This window comes from Chrysemys picta, chromosome 3, assembly GCF_011386835.1.
Source record: "Chrysemys picta bellii isolate R12L10 chromosome 3, ASM1138683v2, whole genome shotgun sequence".
Lineage (NCBI taxonomy): Eukaryota > Metazoa > Chordata > Testudines > Emydidae > Chrysemys > Chrysemys picta.
Genome location: NC_088793.1, coordinates 193,685,576 through 193,709,309, shown reverse-complemented (window position 1 = coordinate 193,709,309; position 23,734 = coordinate 193,685,576). Strand labels below are relative to the sequence as shown.

At 46.2% G+C, this 23,734-nt stretch overlaps 2 protein-coding genes across 3 annotated transcripts in view; one reads left to right on the top strand and one right to left on the bottom strand.

Moving 5' to 3' along the window:
- The window catches only part of LOC101949805 (uncharacterized), a 54,397-nt gene extending 37,884 nt beyond the window's left edge, over positions 1–16,513 (bottom strand). Inside the window, exon 1 of the mRNA XM_008172380.4 lies at positions 16,404–16,513. The gene's annotated coding sequence lies outside the window, so the exon portion shown is untranslated. The remainder of the gene's footprint in view (positions 1–16,403) is intronic.
- Positions 15,834–22,965, top strand: LGALSL (galectin like). 2 transcript variants are annotated; one of them, XM_005287216.5, is made up of 5 exons: positions 15,834–16,268; positions 16,950–17,021; positions 17,143–17,231; positions 17,658–17,835; positions 20,524–22,965. In XM_005287216.5, the coding sequence occupies exons 1-5, from the start codon at positions 15,957–15,959 to the stop codon at positions 20,665–20,667; spliced, it is 795 nt and encodes a 264-aa protein (XP_005287273.2). In that variant the 5' UTR covers positions 15,834–15,956; the 3' UTR covers positions 20,668–22,965. The 2 variants fall into 2 exon arrangements, with proteins under 2 accessions (XP_005287273.2, XP_065445774.1); XM_065589702.1 differs by lacking the exon at positions 15,834–16,268 and adding an exon at positions 16,664–16,800.
- The last annotated feature ends 769 nt before the right edge of the window (positions 22,966–23,734 follow it).

Below are 23,734 nucleotides of genomic sequence, written 5' to 3'. Positions count from 1 at the left end.
TCATGAAAAAATTATGCTGCAATACATTTCAAAGCAATTACCAGGAACACTCAATACTGCTCACAAACATGTATGGACAAACACGTTCCCTGTGGCCTAATGACATGGGCTCCACTGTTGCAACTGATAAGCATGGACTGACTGCTGAAAATGTGCCTATCAATTGCAGGACTGGGTGCTTGGCTGTTCTTTTAGGAATATTTGGATAAATTGGCTTTGTGGGTGTAGTGCCAGGAGAACCCCGTTAGCCCACTGAGAATGAAACCCCAAAGCTGCCATCTGTGTTCCAACTCCATTAGTCTTCTGGGTGGGAGTGACCCTCAAATCTAAGCAACACACAACTGAACCAATACGTTCAACAGAAGATTCTTAAACACTCTAATAATGTCTTTTATCCCAAGCCGTAGTGTAGTCAAGGGTAAACAGAGTTTACCCACTTCTCATTTGGGGAATATGGAGTTTAGTTTTAGTTAGTTTACCCTCTTTTTTTTTTAACCACTCCATGAGGGATTCCCAAAGGCATTTTATAACCCATATATCTAGGGATCTCTCACCCATTGGCGAAATAAATACCTCTCACTAAGATCTAATTTAGTCAGTAAACACTGTCAGTGATCCGTCATCCTGTCCCTGCAGACCCAGTAGTTCAATCTGTCTCTGGTGGCTAGCATACGGCTTCATAAGCCAGGGGAGCAAGGGGCAGGCTGGGTCCCCCAGAATCGCTACTGACATTTCAACATCGCCAACGGTAAAGTGTCGCTCATGGAAGAACGTCCCCGCTTGCAGCTTTTGGAAAAGTCCTGAGTTCTTAAAGACATGCATGGTCATGCATCATCCCCACCCAGCGCACATGGATATCAGCAGTGGGATAGTCCTACATCTCAAGCCTACCAGAATGGCGAGGGTGGAGCACTGTCCTCTGCAAAATGGCATCCTCTGTGCAGTGAAATAGTACTGGAGTGGCATTCCAGGCTATTCCCACTCCACTTCACCACTGGTATCAGTGAAGCACTCACAGTGATCAACTTGGCCTGTTGGGTGATCTTGAGCAAGTCACTTTACCTCTCACAGCCTCTGTTTCCCCATCTGCAAAATGGGGATAATGCTACTGACCCCCTTTGTAAAGCACTTTGAGATCTACTGACGGAAAGTGCTGTATAATAGGTAGGTAGTATTGTTATAAGTGGATAATATGTTTTCGGTATTGCTGCCTTTTCTTCTTTGTTTACTCACTTTTATCATAAAAAATGAAAACCAAAAAAAATATTTTAATCCTAAGGCGAGATAAGGCTGTAACACTACATTATTGAAGGAACAGAAAAGAATTCAATACCAAAAACCTATGTTAAAATATAGAGAAACCGGTTTTACACAGTCACTGGTAAATCCAGCAATACTCAGTTTCTTAACAGATGTGGACCCAGTTCCTCAGCCCTGCTCCAGATGCTTTATGAGCCTGATCCAAAGCCCACTGAAATCAGTAGAAAGACTCCTGTTGTCTTCAGTGGGTTTTCCGTCAGGCCATGGAATCCCCTGGCTTCATTGTGGGGGAGGGATAGCTCAGTGGTTTGAGCATTGGCCTGCTAAACCAAGGGTTGTGAGTTCAATCCTTGAGGGGGCCATTTAGGGAACTGGGGTAAAAATCTGTCTGGTGATTGGTCCTGCTTTGAGCAGGGGGTTGGACTAGATGACCTCCTGAGGTCCCTTCCAATCCTAATATTCTATGAATCCTCAGGTTCCTTGTGAAAACGTAGCACTTTCGTACCCAACATATACACTCCCCGTGTGCCGGCAGAGCCACAGCTGCTATCTTCCATGACTCGGTGAAATTGTTACTGTTCCTTCACTCCTGCTAGCCTTGCAGAGCCTAGGAAGATAAGAGAAGCAGTGGGGTTGTACAGCTGCAACTGTGAGGGTAGAATTTGCCCTACAGAACCTTTACTACTGATGATGTGCAAGACATAAAGACCCAGCTTGACTCCCAGGTTGAATTTGTAGGGCTGGCCGGCACAGGGGGAAAAGCACATTGGCACTGGAGTCTCTGAGACAATAAACATGGAATCCCAGGATGTTATTTCTGTGCTCATTTTTCAGAGCAGAACCACACTTTAGGCCAGGGCTTGTAGCTGAGGTAGCACTATGCTGCATTGTCAACAGGAACGGTGGTCAACAGAGGCCGTGGTGGTGGCCTGTAAAACTGAGGAGGAGGTTAAGAGTTGGGGGGAATTATCAGATGCATCAAAGTGAGTCAGGAGAGCAAGGCCCAGACTCAGACTCCAGCTGAGTCTCCATCCACTCTAGACAAAGCCCCCCTAGCTGTGAAGCATCGCACATTTTTCAGTTGCAACCTCCAGAGCCATTTAAAGGTGTAAAGGGTGCGGAGGCATTAAAATGAGGAATTCTTAGAGCTCCATATTTTTGTATCATGCACAAAGGCCACTGGGCATCCCACAAAATGTAACTAAAAACCTGACAAACATTTTTAAAAGGCCTCATCGTCCGAACCTAGCAAAACAACAAATAACCCAGCTTCCAGTATCTATTAATAAAATAACCAACTACCCAGATAAAGCTCAATGGTAACAAAAAAGTACTGAGGCTTGTTGAGCCAGATGTCATTAGACATAAACCTGAAAAGCCCTGAACGGTGGGGAAATTCAAAGCCAGATGCAGCTCCAAACCTCAGAGCTGGAGCCCAGCTCCAGATGCCATAAATATGCACTATTTATTGGTGAGGAGAAGATTCTACACACATGGGTCTTCAATGGAGAAGCGGCTACAATACCCTTGAGCTTATGTTGGGGGACTGCCAAGAGCTTCAGTCCTGCCATTTCCAATTATTGTAAAGGAACACAGAAAGCAACAGGTTGTCTCTCTCAGGCAGAGTGGTCCTATAGTAATTTACGATGTGCATATCGAGAAGTACAAGGACCTTTTTGTGCACGCTCATTGGACAAAACGCAGCCAATAAGTGCTGTGGAGCACGGGCTTCACTGACCCTCATGGGCAAAAGCTCGTTAGCAGGCAGGCTTCCAAGTGCTACAGTAGCTGCAATGCTACTGCCAAGCCCGGGCATTCAAAATTCATGAGTCAGGCCACAAAAATTCATGAGATTGGCTTAAAAAATCATGAAATTAAAAAAAAAATTGAGTTATTTTTATTTGCCTCCTGGTTTCTGTGCCATTAGGGAGTCACATTTTCAAGCTTTTCTCCACACCCATGAGGGCCAAAAACTTACATTAAAAAATAAAAGCTGAGAGTCTCGTGAAATAACATGACTCCAGGAGATGAGACTTAAGAAAAGAGATCAAATACCATGAGACTAATGCTAAAATCATGAGAGATGGCAACACAGGGTACGTCTTCACTTACCGGAGGGTCCGGCGGCAGGCAATCGATGTTCTGGGATCGATTTATCGCGTCTGGTTAAGACGCGATAAATCGATCCCGGAAGTGCTTGCCGTCGACGCCGGTACTCCAGCTCGGCGAGAGGAGCACGCGGCATCGACGGGGGAGCCTCCCTGCCGCGTCTGGACCCGCGGTAAGTTCGGACTAAGGTACTTTGAATTCAGCTACGTTATTAACGTAGCTGAATTTGCGTACCTTAGTCCGAAGTGGGGGGTTAGTGGGGACCAGGCCACAGTGTTTTTCAAAGTAAATCCCAAATAATACACAGTACAATAAATCTGCCTTGAGGTCACAAAGACATGGTCCACAACCTATGGATCTCCTGAATCCTATCAGATCCTTGCAACTATCACTTCTGCCTACCCTATGTATTTGGAAGTTATGGATGTGGCTGCGGGAGGACTTTGAAGATCCAAAAGCCTCCTGCCCCTGACTGCTATTCAACCAATAGCTAATCCCATATCTGACTTACATTTATGCACATGTTCTCGGTTCAAGGTGCCTTCTTCTATTTATCAAACACGCTGCAGGATCTATAAATATTCTGCAATACAAATGGACACCAAAGCGTATCCTAACTGGAGATTAACAGTATGTGTGGTCAAATGACTCATGCATCTAACCCATCTCTTCAAACAGGAGTTTGTTTGGTCCCAGTCAGTGAGAACTTCGGAGGGCTGATTTCTCCACCACACACATGAGGAAAATGTGAACCCACGAGGCGATACTCATACCAAAACATTTCAGTGAGCAACAAGAAAAGGTTCATAGCGTGAAATAAATGATCCTTTTAATCTGAAATTATAAAACACTCTGTATAAATAATATGTTAGCCAATGATGAAAAACAAACAGCTGGTGTTGGGGTGGATCCTGGACTCCTTTATCAGTCTGTCAGAAAGGAACACAAGTAACGCATGACAATGCACAGTCATGTTAAATACCCGTGCTGTTCTGTTTGTTCTGCTGCTCCATCAATTGCATTGCGTAGGGGTGAGTGTGGGAGGGTGTGTCTATGAACACACCAAATGGTATGTGATGTGTGGAGAGGTCACTTACCCAATTCACCTCAACCATGACACGCAGAAGGGAGAGGCTAGGGAACCCAGCACTGTCCTGAGGAAGAGTAGTTACGCTCACATCCAAGCTCTTACAATGCTGCCTACATTTATACACAACGTTATCAACGCAAACAGCACTTTCTCTGAAGCTGCTGGTGCTGGACACTGTAGGAGACAGGATGGACCATGGGCCTGACCCGGTACTGCAATTCATATTGGGTGCGCCTCATTATCATCCAACTTTACACCTTGGAAGTAAATTAAACTAAACGAATTAAGGCCACTTTAATTCTGAATGACAGTATCCACTCAGGGATTTAATGCAGTTTAACTAATCCACTGTAAATTCACACCTTTAGTTAATTCAGATTAATCTTCCTGAGTATCCCCTGTAAACAAACTCTAATATAACAGCAACAGCTGTGAAGGAAAAGGAGAATCAGGCCCAGTATAACACTAGAACAGGATGGCTCATTCCAGTACATTCCACTGAGGTACCAGTACAACAGGAAAGACCCAAGGAAATGAGCTAGGTTCCGGGCCCCTTCAGCAGCACACATTCTCCTTCTGTAGCAACGTCTTGATGCTATTCCGCTCCAGTGGAAAACAGAAATGTTAAGGCCACTTTACAACAATGTACAGTCCCCCACAGACACTACCATCCCTCCATCACCTCCTGTGTCGTGAATACATGTGAATAAGAACTGAAGGCAAATTTTCTGCTCAATAATGATATAAATGCATACAGTTTTGATAGAGGGTCCTGTGGCACCTTTAAGACTAACAGAAGTATTGGGAGCATAAGCTTTCGTGGGGAAGAAGAAGAAGGCATCTGAAGAAGTGAGGTTCTTACCCACAAAAGCTTATGCTCCCAATACTTCTGTTAGTCTTAAAGGTGCCACAGGACCCTCTGTTGCTTTTTACAGATTCAGACTAACACGGCTATCCCTCTGATACAGTTTTGATGTCTTCCATACCTATCATACCAGTACACAGTGGATTCTCCAGCTCCTGAAGTCTTCAAATCAAGACTGGATGCCTTTCTGAAAGATATGCTTTAGTCAAACACACGTTGTTGGGCTCAGTACAGGAGTAAGTGAATGAAATGATATGGCCTGTGTTATACAACAAGTCAGACTAGATGATCGAATGGTCATCAAACTCACCTATAATCTACGCTAGCTACAACATACCAGAAACCCTACCAAAAAGACTTTGGACTTTTTGTAATCATAAGAACGGCCATACTGGGTCAGACCAAAGGACCATCTAGCCCAATATTCTGTCTTCTGACAATGGCCAATGCCAGGTGCCCCAGAGGAAATGAACAGAACAGGTAATCATCAAGTGATCCATCCCCTGTCGCCCATTCCCAGCTTCTGGCAAACATAAACATCCCTCTCCATCCTGGCTATTAGCCATTGATGGACCTATCCTCCATGAACTTATCTAGTTCTTTTTTGAACCCTGTTATAGTCTTGACCTTCACAACATCCTTTGGCAAGGAGTTCCACAGGTTGACTGTGCGTTGTGTGAAGATCCAGGCAAGAAGTTTTCATTGACCATTGTGAACACAGCAAATGCATCACCAATGGATGCTGACTCAGTAGCTCATTAGAAATAAATCTCTTACTTACCCATGCCACATTGCGTACCCAGGTGCTCTCCTGTTCATCCTAATACATGAAAGTCTATTACAGCCCGAGCACCTAAGGGAGATGCAATATCTTCCACTCTTCTCTCACAGCCAGTTGCTGCCCTTCCTTAATTACCCCACTGTTTTGGAGTGTATGTAGGTAGATGAATGAGTAATGACAGGAGTTAGCCTCAGCTGGCAATAAGGACCTCCCATGAGATCCAAAGGCATGACAGATGGGAGCAGCTTCCTCAATCAGTCCTGTGCAAGAGGACAGCTTCAGTATTGGAGCAGCACTTTGACGGGTGCATGTGAACCGGTGAGGGTTTGCACTGCCATGGTAGGGCCTAGAGAGAGTTGTGTCCTATAGGGACTGTGATGACCTTCTACATACAGGTGTGATAGGCATTTTCCTGTGGTTGTGGATCTCTCGAGACATCTCAATAGCCTTATGTGTAGTGCTGGGGAGGAGCCGGTGGCCTGCCAATGACATAGTGAAGGATATGAGAGAGGGCCTGGAAGCCAAATTTAGGCTGCTAGGTAAGAGATTGAAGTCCAGACCTCCATGGTAGCATTCTCCGAAATGCTTCCAGTTCCATGCGCAGGGCCAGTTAGACAGGCAGAACTGCAGGGTCTCAATGCATGGATGAGACGATGTTGTAGGGAGAAGGGGGGTAGATTTATTAGGAACTGGGGAAACTTTTGGGAAAGGGGGAGCCTATACAGGAAAGATGGGCTTCACCTAAACCAAAATGGAACCAGATTGCTGGCACTTAAAACTAAAATGGTCAGAGAGCAGTTTTTAAACTAAGGGCTGGGGGAAAGCCAACAGGTGCGGAGGAGCACGTAGTTCAGACAGAGACATCCCTTAGGGGAGAATCTATTAATGGAGATTCTCTATGTCCTAGTAAGGAGGAGAGGATGGAAGATGATAAAATACAGGTAGGATCTGATGAGAAACAGTCAAATGAAAAAGAGTCCCATTCAATTACATCATGTAATGGCAGACAGCTAAAAAGTGACAAGTTTTTAAAGTGCTTATATACAAATGCTAGAAGTCTAAATAATAAGATGGGTGAGCTAGAATGTCTCGTATTAAATGAGAATATTGATATAATAGGCTTCACAGAAACTTGGTGGAACGAGGATAATCAATGGGACACAGTAATACCAGGGTACAAAATATACTGGGAAGGATGGAACAGATCGTGGCGGTGGGGAAGTGGCACTATATGTGAAAGAAAGCGTAGAATCAAATGAAGTAAAATCTTAAATGAACCAAACTGTACCATAGAAACTCTATGAATAGTAATTCCATTCTCTAATCATAAGAATATAGCAGTAGGGACATATTACTGACTACCTGACCTGGATGGTGATAGTGACTGTGAAATGTTCAGGGAGTTTAGAGAGTCTATCAAAATAAAAAACTTTATAATAATGGGAGATTTCAACTATCCCCATATTGACTGGGTACAAGTCACCTCAGGACGGGATGCAGAGATAAAGTTTCTTGACACCTTAAATGACTCCTTCTTGGAGCAGCTGGTCCCAGAACCCAAAAGAGGAAAATCAATTCTTGATTTAGTCCTAAGTGAAGCACAGGATCTGGTCCAAGAGGTGAGTATAGCTGCACCACTTGGTAATAGTAACCATAATATAATTAAATTTAACATCCCTGTGGTGGGGAAAATACCACAGCAGACCAACACTGTAGCATTTCATTTCAGAAAGGGGGACTACACAAAAATGAGGAGGTTAGTTAAACAGAAATTAAAAGGTACGGTGCCAAAAGTGAAATCCCTGCAAGCTGCATGGAAAGTTTTTAAAGACACCATAATAGAGGCTGAACTTAAATGTATGCCCCAAATTAAAAAACACAGTAAGAGAACCAAAAAAGTGCTACTGTGGCTAAACAACAAAGTAAAAGCAGCAGTGAGAGGCAAAAAGGCATCCTTTAAAAAGTAGACGTTAAATCCTAGTGAGGAAAATAGAAAGGAGCATAAACTCTGGCAAATGAAGTGTAAAAATATAATTAGAAAGGCCAAAAAAGAATTTGAAGAACAGCTAGCCAAACACTCAAAAAGTAATAGCAAAAAATTTATTAAGTATATCAGAAGCAGGAAGCCTGCTAAACAACCAGTAGGGCCACTGGATGATCGAGATGCTAAAGGAGCTCTCAAGGACGATAAGGCCACTGCGGAGAAACAAAATGAATTCTTCGCATTCATCTTCACGGCTGAGGATGTGAGGGAGATTCCCACACCTGAGCCATTCCTTTTAGGTGACAAATCTGAGGAACTGTCCCAGACTGAGGTGTCATTAGACGAGGTTTTGGAACAAATTGATAAACTAAACAGTAATAAGTCACCAGGACCAGATGGTATTCACCCAGGAGTTCTGAAGGAACTCAAATGTGAAATTGCAGAACTACTACTATAATTTAAATCAGCTTCTGTACCAAATGACTGGAGGATAGCTACTGTGACACCATTTTTTAAAAAGGGCTCCAGAGAAATTACAGGCCGGTGAGCCTGACTTCAGTACCGGTCAAATTGGTTGAAACTATAGTAAAAAACAAAATTGTCAGACACATAGATGAACATAATTTGTTGGGGAAGAGTCAACATGGTTTTTGTAAAGGGAAATCATGCCTCACCAATCTACTAGAATTCTTTGAGGGGGTCAAGAAGCATGTGGACAAGCGGGATCCAGCGAATATATTGTACTTAGATTTTTAGAAAGCCTTCGACAAGGTCCCTCAGCAAAGGCTCTTAAGAAAAGTAAGCTGTCATGGGATAAGAGGCCTCTCATGGATCGGTAACTGGTTAAAAGATAGGAAACAAAGAGTAGGAATAAATGGTCAGTTTTGTACTGGGACCAGTCCTATTCAACATACTCATAAATGATCTGGAAAAAGGGGTAAACAGTGAGGTGGCAAAATTTGCAGATGGTACAAAACTACTCAAGATAGTTAAGTCCCAGGCAGACTGTGAGGAGCTACAGAAGGATCTCACAAAACTGGGTGACTGGGCAACAAAATGGCAGATGAAATTCAATGTTGATAAATGCAATGTGATGCACATTGGAAAACATAATCCCAACTATACATATAAAATGATGGGGTCTAAATTAGCTGTTACCACTCAAGAAAGAGATCTTGGAATCATTGTGGATAGTTCTCTGAAAACATCCACTCAATGTGCGGAGGCAGTCAAAAATGTGAACAGAATGTTGGGAATCATTAAGAAAGGGATAGATAATAAGACAGAAAATATCTATATAAATCCATGGTACACCCACATCTTGAATACTGCATGCAGATGTGGTCACCCCATCTCAAAAAAGATATATTGGAATTGGAAAAGGTTCAGAAAAGGGCAACAAAAATCATTAGGGATATGGAACGGCTGCCATATGAGGAGAGAGTAATAAAACTGGGACTTTTCATCTTGGAAAAGAGATGACTAAGGGGGGATATGACTGAGGTCTATAAAATCATGACCAGTGTGGAGAAAGTAAATAAGGAAGTGTTATTTACTCTCTCATAACACAAGAACTAGGGGTCACCAAATGAAATTAATAGGCAGCAGGTTTAAAACAAACAAAAGGAAGTATTTTTTTGTATTATGCACAGTTGGTTTGTGGAACTCTTTGCCAGAAGGTATTGTGAAGGCCAAGACTATAACAGGGTTCAAAAAGGAACTAGATAAATTCATGGAGGATAGGTCCATCAATGGCTATTAGCCAGGATGGGCAAGGATGGTGTCCCTAGCCTCTGTTTGCCAGAAGCTGGGAATGGGCAACAGGGGATGGATTACTTGATTACCTGTTCTGTTCATTTCCTATGGGATACCTGGCATTGGCCACTGTCGGAAGACAGGATACTGGGCTAAATGGACCATTGGTCTGACCCAGTATGGCCATTCTTATGGTGCAGCCAGGATTATTATTTTCCCCAGCAATGGCCACCACATAGATGGAAAAGTTGGGACCCATATCCTCTAGGAAAAGCCAGTCTTGGCATGACATCCTGCATTATTGGAGGGCAAGACCAAAGACTCACCCCCACCAAACCCCTTTCACTTTTGGAAGTCTAGCACTGTTGCAATGCTAGAGCTATGGACTCCTTGCACATCCTGCGCACAAGAGCTGGGACTCTTCCCAATCTGTGCACAAAGAGAAAGGAAAGTACCTTTTACCCTTCCCCCAATTGGCACACCAGCACAGACAACCTATATTTACACAGAATTATAGACGGTCTGGCAAACCTCCATCAGGTAGCAGGTTCCAGCCCCCTATGACTTACAATGGTTGAGTTACAAAGCTGAGGATGAAAAGCCAGGGACCCTGACAGATGTATAATGATACCGTGAGAGCCTAACTGTCATTCTTCTGAACTCGTTCACATGCGAAACAGTATAAAAAGGTTTGGCTCCAGCCACAGTTTGCTTATACTTTCTCCTGTATCTGCTTACTCATTGCTCAGGCGTTCCAGGTTGTTACTAAATATGGACCCTAGTTCCTTTCCACCCTGAAACCAGGCGAAGCTTCCATGAAACCGACAAACACCTCACATCTTGACAGCAATTTCATAAAACCACGGTGGCAAGACCAGTCAGTCTATAAACCTGTAAATGAACACAGCCATGTCAGATGTAATGAGGTGAGAAACGCAGGGTAATTATGCCACACCAAAATTGTAATCATCCTGCATTCCTTTTCAGTGAAGGACAACTAAAAATGAGATACACCTGTTGAAATCCCCAAGGGGAGTAGCACTTGAGATGTGCCGGATTTACAGGCCCACGGCAATGGCCTTGTTGCCTGGGTGAAGGGATGCTAAATGTTCCTGAGTTTTGTTCCCACTTCCTGCCTGGCTTTCATGCCTACTGGTGAAGGAGGATTCAATACTCACTTCTCCGTGCAGTAGCTAGTTTGGGGCCACATACCGCTCACCTAGCCCCCGGTGTTGCAATCAGGTCTGCAAGGTCAGACCCTTGTGTCTGCGCAGAGCTTCACTGACTCCAGTGGGGCTGCACACAGGCACAAGGGTCTGTCCACACATATCTGCCAAGGTCCTTTTCCACAGAGGAGTTAATGGAACTGCTCATGTAAGGGGAGCAGCCTTGGCTCAGAGTTCTCTTTACTGAAGAACATTGTGAGCTCGATTGCAGCGTCTACACCACAGCCCTGTGTAGAGGGGGAGCTACGATTCCAGAATGAGCGGCAGGGAGGTTATTTCTCAAGCAACCACGCTCGACTGTAGGACTTCTTTGCGTGCACAAGGGATCACAAGCCTGGAGCATATAGCTCCTCTGCTGCGCCAGCTACAAGGACTGGTGTAGAAGGTAAGGCTAAGCCAGAATCCTGCCTCCTCCCTGCTCCCTCTGGTGTCTTGCTCCCCAGAGGGAGGAACAGGGGTGAACCTTTCCCCAGTAGCGGAAGGGGGTGAGGTTTTTGTGTGGCTTCCTCATCTGGCACAGTCCCACGCTGGCCCTGTTGTAGCATGAAGCATGCCTTTCAAAATTCGCATGGGCCACTGTGTAGGGGAGGAGAACAGAAAGTAAAAGGCACAGACTGTCGTGTCCTTTCCTTCCACCTAAAAACGTAAGGAATTTGCTCCTTCATTACCACCTCACAGTGCACGTTGTTTAAACCAAATCCTTCCAGGCCCGAGAGAACAAATGCGACATTTATACTAGCTTCTGTAAACAAGCCAAAACAAATGTAGCGCAAAGAAGCTAGAAAGGCCATGTTTTTATTATTTAATTATATAGCAATGAAAGATTTAGTTTAATTTTTTTTTAAAGTTGTAATAATGACCACGCTTCCTGCTAGAGCTGACCCCTTTCAACATTTGGCCTGAAGGATTTGCCTATATGATTTTAAGTCAGCTACCTCGAATCTTTTTTTAAAGGGTCTCCCTCTACAGGGGGCGGGGCTTCCTCTACACCGGGAGCAAGATGGAAGGGGGTGAAATATTTCACAGAAGAGCTTCTCATGCACAGTGTATTGCTGAATACAAGTCCCTGCTCCGTTAAACAAAATTAAAACCCTCAGAGCAAATTCTGCTCTTAGTTAGACTGGTACAAACCCTAATGGAATCAGTGTGGCTGCATCAGCATAACTGAGAGCACAGACTGGCGTCATAGATGGACTGACAAAACCATAAAACTACCTCCCACTTAGAAAATCCTCTGATTATCTTGTGATTATTCAAATGCACTAAACTTACCACAAAACCAATAATTTTTAATGTATGATGGCACCATGTTACTGAACTGTTTACGAGTTCAATTTCCTAACATGACTTGGGGAAAGTGTTTTTCCAAGCGGTGAATGCCCATAGCTGAACAAACCGGCCCAGATTTGCTCCCGCACTGAGATTTGGTCCATTATGACTTCCTGATTCTTTACCCCAATTTGTGCTCACTCGGGAAACCGTGAGTATGAAGTTCAGCAGTGCTGAGTGCCTGCTGTTGACTGCAGGCGCTGAGGATGTCTGAAAATCAAGCCCAAGATGCCTGAAACTGGGCATTCAGAAAGGAAAGCACCCCCAAATCATCAGCCATGATTGAAAATTTTGGTCCAATAATTTAATATTTTCACAACATTCGCTTGTTCCCAAGACTCTTGATATCCTGATGTGAATGAAGATTTAGACAGAGTGAATATTATTATCCAGCCACTTTATTTCCCAGGTGCCTATCATTATGGTATCTAAAACCCAGATAATAGTACAACTACGCGCTCACTCAGCACTTCGCAAACTGCAACTAATTAATTTTAATAACACCTTTGTGAGGAGAGGGAGGTAAGTGCTATCAACCCAGTTTTACAGATTGGAAAGCTGAGGCATAGAGAAGTGAAGTGATTTGCCTAAGGCCACACAGCACAGCTAGAATCAGAAGTCAGGTCTCCTGACCCCAAGTCAGGCACTCTGAGACCATGATAATGGGAGTGGCATAAGCACCTGAATAGAACAGGAAAAAGTCCCATGCTCAGTCCGCTATACCACGCTGCTCATTATGGTCCCTGCAGAAATCACATTCATCTGTCCACATTCATGTCACCAAATCCTAGCAGCGGGGGCGGGGGGCTCTTTAAATCCCAGTAGAACACTGAGCTCATGAATAATTCAGTTACCACATTGTCACAAATAGAAAATCAATCATTCTATGATAAATATAGTGAATTGTAATAGTCAGAAGGCACTAAGAGCTGTGATTTCCTTAGTCAGAGGTGGCTTTGTAATTCTCTCATTCACACGGGTGCAGCATCATCCTTGACTTCAGCAGATTTGTACTAGTGTAACTGAGAGCAGAATGGGTTCAAGAGATTTTATTTTGTGGAGCTAGAATTCCCTATTGCACCACCTTCTGTAAGCAAGAACTCTCCATGTGAGTAGGTGTTAGCCAGGTTTTGAGCCTCTGTAATGAGCAATAAACACCCTATTGATTCACTCAATTAGCTATGTCATTAGAATGTTTGTAGGGAAGAATTCAAAATACTTGATATATGACATGGGCAAGAGCCTAGTATATTACCTAATACCTTGTAGCATCAAATACATACTGAGAGCCTGATGCTGCAGATCTCGTTACCATTCAATGAGAGTTTTGCCTCAGTAAGATCTGAAAGATCAGGCCCTTAATATATGAAATTACTTAAAGCCATGGACTGTAAAATGTAAATAAATGTAGCAATAGACATTTGTTTTTCAGGGAGGCACCTTTACATAGGCACAGTGGATCTCAGAATAATTCTGAATCAAGTAGAAAAATACCACCCCCAAAAAATCAGTATAAAAGAAAATAAAAATAAACATAAATCTGTATCAGAAAAAGGCCTAATGTACTTACCTGTAGCAGTGTCAAAACCAGTTCCTGCTCCCACTAAAGTCAATGGCTTAAACTCTGACTTCCATGGAAGCAAGATTGGTGCCAAAAATGTGGGACGGTAAACAAGGCAGGGAGGTGTCTGTCACCTCCATTACAATATCCCTCTCTGCAGAAACAGCTATCTAGAGGTCCAGGGTTCTGCCCCTGGACAGGGAGTGGGACCATTAGCAGTGTCTGATGACTCCAGGACCTCCTTTCTTTCCCCACCCCAAGCCACTCAATTGTGAAGGCAACAATTTAAAAATAAAATGAATCAAACTGTTCAAACAAAATGAACAGCTCTCCAGCTCAACTGCTCCTGATTTTCAGAAACCTCATCTTCAAATCCCCCTGCCCTGACACCTTGGGAGCTGATTCAGGGCCCAGCTCTAAGTACAAGCACTTGGGGTCTTGCTGTCTTCAAAGCTCTACAACCAGGCACAGAGCAGCATGAGCAGACAGAGACAGAACAGCTGGTCATTCACCAGAACCTCTTCTGCTAGGCCAGGGGTGGGCAAACTACCCATTTTAGTTTTAATCCAGCCCTCAAGCTCCCACTGGGGAGCAGGGTCTGGGGTTTGCCCCGCTCCAGCGTTCAAGCTGGGCAGCAGGGTTGTGGGCCGCTCTGCGCGGCTCCCAGAAGCAACGGCATGTCCCCCTTCTGGCTCCTACGTGTAGGGGGGCAGCCAGGAGGCGCTGCTCCGCACACTGCACCTGCCCCCATGCGCTGCCCCTGCAGCTCCCATTGGCCGGGAACCGCAGCCAATGGGAGCTGCAGGGGCAGCGCCTGCGGACGGGCAGCGCGCAGCAGAGCCACCTAGTTGCACCTCTGCATAGGAGATGCCGCTGCTTCCGGGAGCTGCTTGAGGTAAGCACTGCCTGGAGTCTGCACCCCTGAGCTTCTCCCCACAGCCCAATCCCTTACCCCAGCCCTAATCCCCCTCCCAGCCTCCAAACCCCTTGATCCCAGCCCAGAGCACCCTCCTGCACCCCAAACCCCTCATCCCCAGCCCCACCCCAGAGCCTGTACCCCCAGCCAGATCCCTCACCCCCTCCTGCATCCCAACCCCCTCCCCCAGCCCTGAGCCCCCTCCTGACTTCCAAACCCCTCAGTCTCGGCCTGGAGCACCCTCCTACACCCCAAACCCCTCATCCCCACCCCAGAGTCTACACTCCCGCACCCCAATATCATGAGCATTCATGGCCCGCCATACAATTTCTATATCCAGATGTGGCCCTCGGGCCAAAAAGTTTGCCCACCCCTGTGCCAGGGGAACCAGAAAGGGGCCAACTCATGACTTGGTTCACCCTTCTCTGCAAGCTTGGGGTCTAGCAAATGTAAAGCCGGCTCTTGGAGTCCCTCTGGAGCAGAGAACTATTGGCAGCGGGGAATATGCTGGAAGCAGAGCTGTGCCTCCAGCAGCAAGGAGCAGAGATCTCAGGGGCGACGACAGAAGCCACAACATCTGAATCCCAGCTTCCAAGATCCCAAAGCTTGAGGGGCATTTGGGTCTGGGCTTTTGATTTGGCCCATTATAAACACAGGGGCTATTTGCAAACGTCTGGTCCAACCCCAGGCTGAGAGGTGGAGGGGGTTTAGATTCGGGGTCTTGGTTTGGGAGAAGCTCAGGGGACAAAGGAGATGTTTGGGGGCGGGGCCCAACATAATGCCCCCATCCCTGACCGCTGGAGCGTGTGAAATCCAGGCCCCTCTCTTCCTAAGGCGCTGAACCAAGCGCCCCTTCTCCATGGGACCCTCCTTCTAGGCAGGGGGCCTGTGAATCGCCGACCCCCGGAGCCTGGCGTTGGCTCTCAGCTGCTCGCCTCCCCTTCCCAGCTAGCGGCGCTGCCGCCCGGCCCCCTCCTCGCCGCGTCCAAAGAGCTGCAAGTGGAACACGCTGCAACAACCTCGCCGAGTCCCCACCCGGCCCCTGCCCCGGGCTGCCCCACGGCCGGGGCAGGGCTTTATATGCCGCCTGCCTGGCGAGGCGGCGCAGCCTTCGCTGCTGCCACCTCCCCTGCTGCTGCCACCGCGGCGGCACCAGCCTGTCTGGGGGCACGCGAGCCGGCGGCCTTTGCAGGAGCGCCGGGCTCCGGGTCCAGCGCCGAGCCCCCGCCCCCTCGCCCGGCCGGATCAGCTCCGGCTGCGCCCAGCCCAGCGCGTCCCGCTCCCTCCCCCCTTCCCGCTCCAGCTGATCCAGCCCCGCACCGGCCGCCTGCGCCTTCACAACTGCACCGATTCAACAAGATGGCGGGATCCGTGGCGAAGAGGGACGCGCTGGTAAGTGGCCCGTTTCCTGCCTGTTGCCGGGGGCACGGCCCTGCTCCGGGGGCCATACAGCGCCCCCACCCCTGGGACTGAGCCGCTGGGCGTCTAGCGCCGCTCCGGGCACCGGCCGCCGCGTCTCCAGCATACCTGTTAGCGGCACCAGAGCCAGGGCTGGTGCAGCAACCCCCCCTCCCGTGAATCGGCCCGGCTGTCTGCGGCTTATGGGTGGGCTATGGTCAGGGGGGATGCGGCGGCTGGGCTGGAGTGCTGAATGGGGGGAGGCAACCCATCCCCTGCTGTGGCTCTCCCCCTCCCCCCGCCAGGTGGAAGAGATTGGTGTGTCTGTGAATGCTCCTGCATGCAGCTGGACGTTGGTGGGGTCGGGGGACAGACTATGTGCATAGCTAAATATTGCCTGGGCTCCACATCTGGCTTTTGAATTGGAGCCCGAGCCCTTCCTGGGAAGTTAAGAGAAGCCCCCTCGGAGAGCAGGAGACACCCTTTGTTTTGCAAAGGAGTTCGGAATATGGACCATCTCGAGGAGGTGACTTGAAATTAAATTGGCAAGCTGCAGAGAGACGTCCCCAAGCTGTTATTTGCTGCAGACCGTCCTAATCACAGGCAGGCTCGGTAATAAATGCACAGAAGGAGCGGTGGTTTCTCTGTCTCAGTGTGTGTTCGTTTTGTCTTTAGAAAATAGAGGACGGGCATTTAAACAACTCCTTGGGATCCCCAGTGCAAGCAGATGTGTATTTTCCACGGCTGGTAAATGATTTTTGACTTGCTACCCCTCCCTTTCCTATAATTGTGCTTGTGGTCTGGATTTGGCCCAGTCTGGTTCCAGCTTGAGGGTTCCTCCCTCTGATTCCCTGCTGTTCTTTTACAGATTGTCCCATTTTGTGGACACATCAAAGGAGGAATGAGGCCAGGAAAGAAGATCTTAGTTATGGGCATGGTGGATCTCAATCCCGAGAGGTAATAACACAGAGGCAGAGCTTGCTTCTGGTTGGCAGGGCTGCTCCAGTCCTGTCTGCATTTTCCCAACGAAGAGCTCCAAGAAAGTACTACGTTCCCATGACAAGAATTTGCCCGAAAACATGCATCATTTCTGAAGACAGCTATTTTTATCAGAGATTATAGAGTGCTGATTTCTCCTTTGACCCATAGAGGGGGCATTTCTTAAAAGGATCGTTGTTTCCCAACATTTTAAAGGAGGACACAATTTAATATAAGAGCAGAGTGTATATTGTGTCTTGGTCCCTTTCTCAACTTTGGGGACTAGCAGTTTCCCATTACCAGTTCAGATTTGCTTGTTGAATAAGCTTAGAAATCAGGCGTGCTGCATTTTGGATTTGTTTGCTTCTTTCTTGCCAAGTGAGAGCAGTTTTATTCCTATTTCAGCTTTGACATCAGTCTGACATGTGGGGAATCAGAAGATCCTCCTGCGGATGTAGCCATTGAACTGAAAGCTGTATTTACAGACAAACAGTTCCTCAGAAACGCTTGTGTATCTGGCGAATGGGGCGAAGAACAATCATCAATTCCTTACTTTCCATTTATTCCAGACCAGCCATTTAGGGTGAGTACCACCAGCAGAAGAATATACATCATATTTGACAAGGTGTTACTTGATGTGATAGTGCAGCACATTTTTGTGTGCATGTTCAGAAATCACATTAAGGTACAAGAATTTCTTCTGTTGCGGTAACAACTAAGAGACCTAAAGGCATTAAAGTATTGATCAGCAGTTGTGTGTATTCATGCATATGCTCATATTTGGCGCTCTAGAATATTTTCCCATGTAGGCTATAAAATCATAGTGGACATAGTGTTTGTAATTTTTATAGTTAAAGAGGGCTTTATTCAGCCTTGGTGTAACTGTTTGTTTGTTTGTCCCCAGTGGAGTTACTCCAGGGTTGATTTTGGCCCATTGTGTTAATAGATTTAAAATATATCATTAGTAATTCTGTACCCTGGAGTTAAACAAATCTTATATAATGTAAAGATGTAGCAGTTTGAAAGTGATATCTAAGGAACAATCTTGCACTTGCAAGGAGATGGACTGGATTGACCTAATAGACTTTCCCATCTCTAATTTTTATGATTATATGAAGACATCTTGGCTAATCATAGCCAACAAAGGGTGCCTCTGCACAGGGCCTTGCTCTCAGCAACCTCAAAGTGCACGGAGGAGAAAGGCAGGCGGGCTGCTTTCTCCATGCAGCTAACCCAGAAAAAGCCTCCCTCTCCCTAGTAATAAAGCCTATCTGACCCCCATAACAAATCCTCCTAAACCATCCTGCCCCAAGATAATCCTCCTCCAATCCCAAAAGCTAACAGTCTTCCACACAGGGTAGGCTGTGGAAGCATGCTTCAGGCACTGCCTGTCTGATTTTGCACAAGGCCCCAGAAAGCCTGAGGGTGTGTTGTTTGCTCCTGTTAACCTTTAAAAATCATGATTAGACCATATCTCGAGGATCTCCAGGGATCTGTGATGGCCAGGATCACATGGACCCACTCTGTGCCCCCAGCAACCTCACATCCCTGCTTCCTGGCAATACGGCTCTGAGGGAGCTTCGTTACCAGTGACTCCCTCTGACTGCAGCTAGATTAGAGATTCCCTTAAATGTGAGTAGTCACCATGGACAATGCTGTGCAGAACAGATGATACAGCACTAGGCTACATCACATTTTCAAGGTGTCTCCATAGGGCAGTAGGGGGAGATGATGTGCATCCTTCCCTGACCCCAGTCACACCCAGTGTGGTACCATCCTAGGGTGACCAGACGTCCCAATTTTATCGGGACGGTCCCGATATTTGCTTCTTTGTCCCGCGTCCCGACCAATGGGACAAAAAAGAAATTTTGTCCTCTGCTCTGGCACTCGCGCCCCCCTCCCCGGCTCTTCCCTCTCCTTCCTCCATTGGCTCCCTCCCCAAATCCCCACCCTGGCCCCGCCTCTTCCCCAACCACACATTCCTCCTCCCTCCCAGGCTTGCAGCATGGCTGCACAAGCCTGGAGGGAGGGGGTGGCGACGGTGCCTGGATCCTGGAGCTGGTGAGTCAGCTCCAGCACCCGGGCACTGGGCGGGCAAAGGGGGGCTGACAAGGGAGGGAGACGGGGGGCTCAGCTGTGAGCCCCCCCTGCCGCACCAGAGGGCTTCTGCCCGGGCTGCTGCACCCGGGGCCAGGAGCGCAGCCTGGAGGCTGCTGCAGCCCGCAGGGCAGCGCGGTGGGTCCGGTCGGGGGCAGCGCGGAGCGGGCAGGGGCTGGGTGGGCGGTGCGGGGGCGTGGGCCGAATCCCCACTGCTGCTGGGGAGCCCCACACCTCTCCCTCCCGCTCGCGGCTGCGGCTCCTTCCCGGTGGGAGGGAGACTAGGCGCGGGGGACACGCGCCGCATGTGCACGGGGCAGCGGGAGGCGTGTCCCGCCGGGAAGGAGCCACAGCCGCGAGCGGGAGGGAGAGGCGCGGGGCTCCCTGGCAGCAGCGGGGATTCGGCCCCTGCCGGCCCCTGCCGGCCCCCGCCCGCTCCGCACTGCCCCCGCCCGGACCCACCGTGCCCCGCATATGCCCGTGGCGGGCCAGGGGGCGGGAGGCTCCGCGGGGAGGGCAGCGCGTGGGGCCTGCTAATGCCCCAGGCCCCTTTAAAACTTTTTTTTTGCTCCGCCCCCCCTTTTTTTTGCTCCGCCCCCATCCCGATATTTTATACTACTAATCTGGTCACCCTATACCATCCTCCTCTACCTGCTCCAGCTTAACCAGTCCCTAATTTCTTCCCCTGTCATGAATTTCAACACCCAGAGAGTCCTTTGAAGGGAGGGGCAGTGCTGTGGAAGCAACTACCCTTCTTATTCTGCACAGGAGGGAGTAGAAATCCACACGTGACCTTGGAGGCATGATCTATCCCTCTGTAATTACATGTTACTTAGCATATGGGGCCTGTTTTTGCCATTATTCCAAACTGGGAACTCCCATTGACCTCAGTGGAACTTTTGTGTGCAGAACAATAGGACTGGGATCCAATATGCTTCTGACTGTACTAGTGTACATCTAGAGTAACCTCAAGGATCTCTGTGAAGTAACTCCAGATCTATGAGAGTAATGGAAGGTAGAATTTGGCCACGATGCCCTCACTGGTACATGGTACTTCAATAATAAAATGGCCAACAGTTATCATGTAAAGAATAATTGAGTGACATTTGTGCCCTGGGAAATGAAGCATTCCAGTTACACTGTGAACCTGGTTCATCATTTTTATTTTTTACAGGTTGAAATACTTTGTGAGCACCCACGTTTTAGAGTATTTGTGGATGGACATCAGCTTTTCGATTTTTACCATCGTATTGAAACACTGTCAGCAATTGACACAATAAAGATAAATGGAGATCTTCGTCTTACTAAACTCGGCTGACCTAGTGAAAACTGTAGATTCCAAACTGGCTCAGGTGCCATCTTCTATCTGGAAGATCAGTGACAGCTGCGTTTGGACACAACTATCATAGGCAAGCTTCACTGTTTCTTTCCTGTGTGCAGTAAAGAATATGTTGATAAATTGAACTGATATTTATCCTACTGAAGAAAGCTGTTGATTTATAGACACTGAGCCATTTTTCTTCAAACAGACTAGCCCCTCCATGCAGGATAATCAAATTAGAATGGATTCAGAAAGATTTACAGTCTTGTCATAAGTTGCAGCAGCTATTAACCTTCTCAGAGAGAGGCAATTTCTGAAACAAGTGCTAAAGCCAGCTATTGATCAGCGATTAAACAGAAACATTTATTTGCCAATAGTTTCTGCACTGAAGTGGATTAGTGTAGCACAGCACAGGGCCAAATGCTGACATCCTTATCCAGAGCCTGATCCTGTCTCCATTTTAATCAATGGCAAAACTCCCATTGACTTCACTGGGTCATGACTCATGATCAAAAACTTTCAGTCCTTCAGTTGAGCACAATTCTCATTGATTTCTATGAGTTTTGCTGAAGAAAGGGGAGAGCCTCAGCTGATGTTAATCAGCATAGTTCCATTAACTTCAGTGGAATTAGGCTGATTTATGCCAGCGGAAGATTTGGCCCACGAACTGTGCAAAAACTGAGTAAGGGCTTCAGGATTTGGCTTGTATATTTTAGTCAGGGTATTTGTCTAGAATGTAGATTGTTACAAGTTTTTGCACAATGGAACATTAATACAGTTTTTGACGCTTACCTGTAGTTTATTTATTTATACTCATCTCTGTATGTATTCTTAGTAAAACTGAACGATTTTACTGACAGTTAAGACCAACAAAGTATAAGTATTTTGAATGTACAAATGTCTTAGATTCTTTGGGTAAACTTGACATATCATTATTGAAGCACTACAGGTGTCTTGCTGAACGATCGGTTACGTTCTAGACCCAGAAAGGTAGGGGGTCTGCTCGTGTATTCACTATAGACTGTTTTTCAGGACTTTATAACTTTGCTGTAAATGTTAAGTCTGAGCTAAAGCGATTTAAAAAAAAAAATCTTATAGAGAAGGTTTGTAGGTTTAGTTGTGCTTTTTGAAACTTAGCCTGCAGAATTTAATTCTGTTCTCATCAGTTCATTATGGGCACTAGCCTTTTGGGGGTAAGTGGGAAATTCTCTGCTCGCATAGAAGGGCAGAATTTGGTCTTTGGTATTAAAATTTAAAATAGTGTGTGGACAGCCAAGTTATTAGCACTTGAAAATCAGCCACTGCACATGAATAACTTTTCCAAAGCTTTTTAAATAATAGGTATAGCTCTCTAAACACTGTAACTGCTCTACACTATGAATGAACACAGTAACTTTTCATAGTTTCTTTAGGACTTCATACACTCTTCCTTGGATGTACACAATGGACTACAACAAGTCTTTTTGAGATATTCTAGTCCGTGAAATAAACATTTATTTAGACAATTTATAAAAATGTATTATAGGGACTTTTTAAGACCTGTATTTTGAAGCCTTTTTTTTTTGTAGCACAAAAAAAAAAAAAAAAAAAAAAAGGAAGAACAATCTCTGAACTATGTTAAATGTATGAAAAAGATCTGGTTTAAGCCAACCAAAACTGAAACATCCAGAGTTAAGGATAGAACACCAATTGTCAGTCAGTTCATTTTGCCCTCACTTTGAGCTAATCTGGCCCTGAATCAGGAAGCCTTAGACAGTGAGCTAAAATTCCAGCTATGGCCCTGATCCAAAGCTTATTAAAATCAGCGGGAGTCCTTCTGTTGACTTCAGTGGCCTTTGGATGAGGCTCCAGATGAGCTAGAAACATAGAGGCCTGATTCGTATCTCACTTACTTTTAATTTACATTAGTGTAACTCGATTAAAGTCTGTGGAGTTTTGCTGATGCAAGTGAGATCAGGATTGGGCCCCTAGCCATACAGTGCAAATTAAAGATGGAGTTTTAGCCTTATCTTTGAATGTCTGTGATTTCTCCCCTCCCCGTCCCCCCCATTTAAACCAGAGCCTAAATGTTATTTTCAGGTGATTTTTCTGGTGTGTGACTTTATATGTAAATTGGACTCTGTTTGTACCGCAGGTTGATTCTTGATATGAAATGTTCCTGTCTTGCTTTGTTTTTATCAATTTTACATGATACATAAGTAATGAAATGACTGTGTCATTTTCAAATGTGTTAAGAATGCTGGCCGTGTTTCAATACAAAAATATATTCTTAAAAATAAAATCTTAGGAAAAGAAGCTTTTACATGAAACCTCTGGGTTATTCTCCAGCTTTGAAACAGTTTACAGTTGCCAGGCAGATGCAGGTAGAAGATGAATTATGTTTAGGAAGATACATTAGTAGCCAGCTGGTCCAGCATTTTCTCAATCTTGAACATTTAGGGGCAGGCTCTTGGGTGTGGTGCTACTTCTTTGTGCCATATCACCAGCAGAATCCAGTCATAATGCTCATGTAACTGGCCCAAGAAGGCTATCGCCAAAGAAAGAACAATCCCCTGAGAGCACAGAGCCAGTGTAGGTGCTCTTATGCCACTTCCTGTCCCCCCTGTTTGTATAGCTGGGGGCAAGAGGCTTGGCTGGGCTATCACTCTGCTAAGCTGATCTCTGACTGCATTTTCTGCCCCTTGGGACTGTTTGCCGCTGGTATAAGTTTTATAGCAGTCCCCAGATTGCTGCAACCCAGCACTAGCCCTGTACAGACCAGCAGCAGGACCAGAGAGTGCAAAGGTGAACTTTAAGCACATGTCCCTGACAGGTGCTCTGTGTGGATCAGCAGACTCCATGATGTGGCCCATCCAATTCTCCCACCCTTATATGGCTCTTAATGCTATACCAGTCCCTTATAAGCTACTGTTTTATGGCTCTCCACTGCATTCAAGTCCCTCTTTACAACACATAATATTTTTCAGTCCCAGGAAAAGGCTTATAGGGCCTGATTCCAGTCTTGCCTAGTGTAATTCCATTGACTTCAATGGCTAGCCTCCTGATTTACCCTGGTATGAGTTTA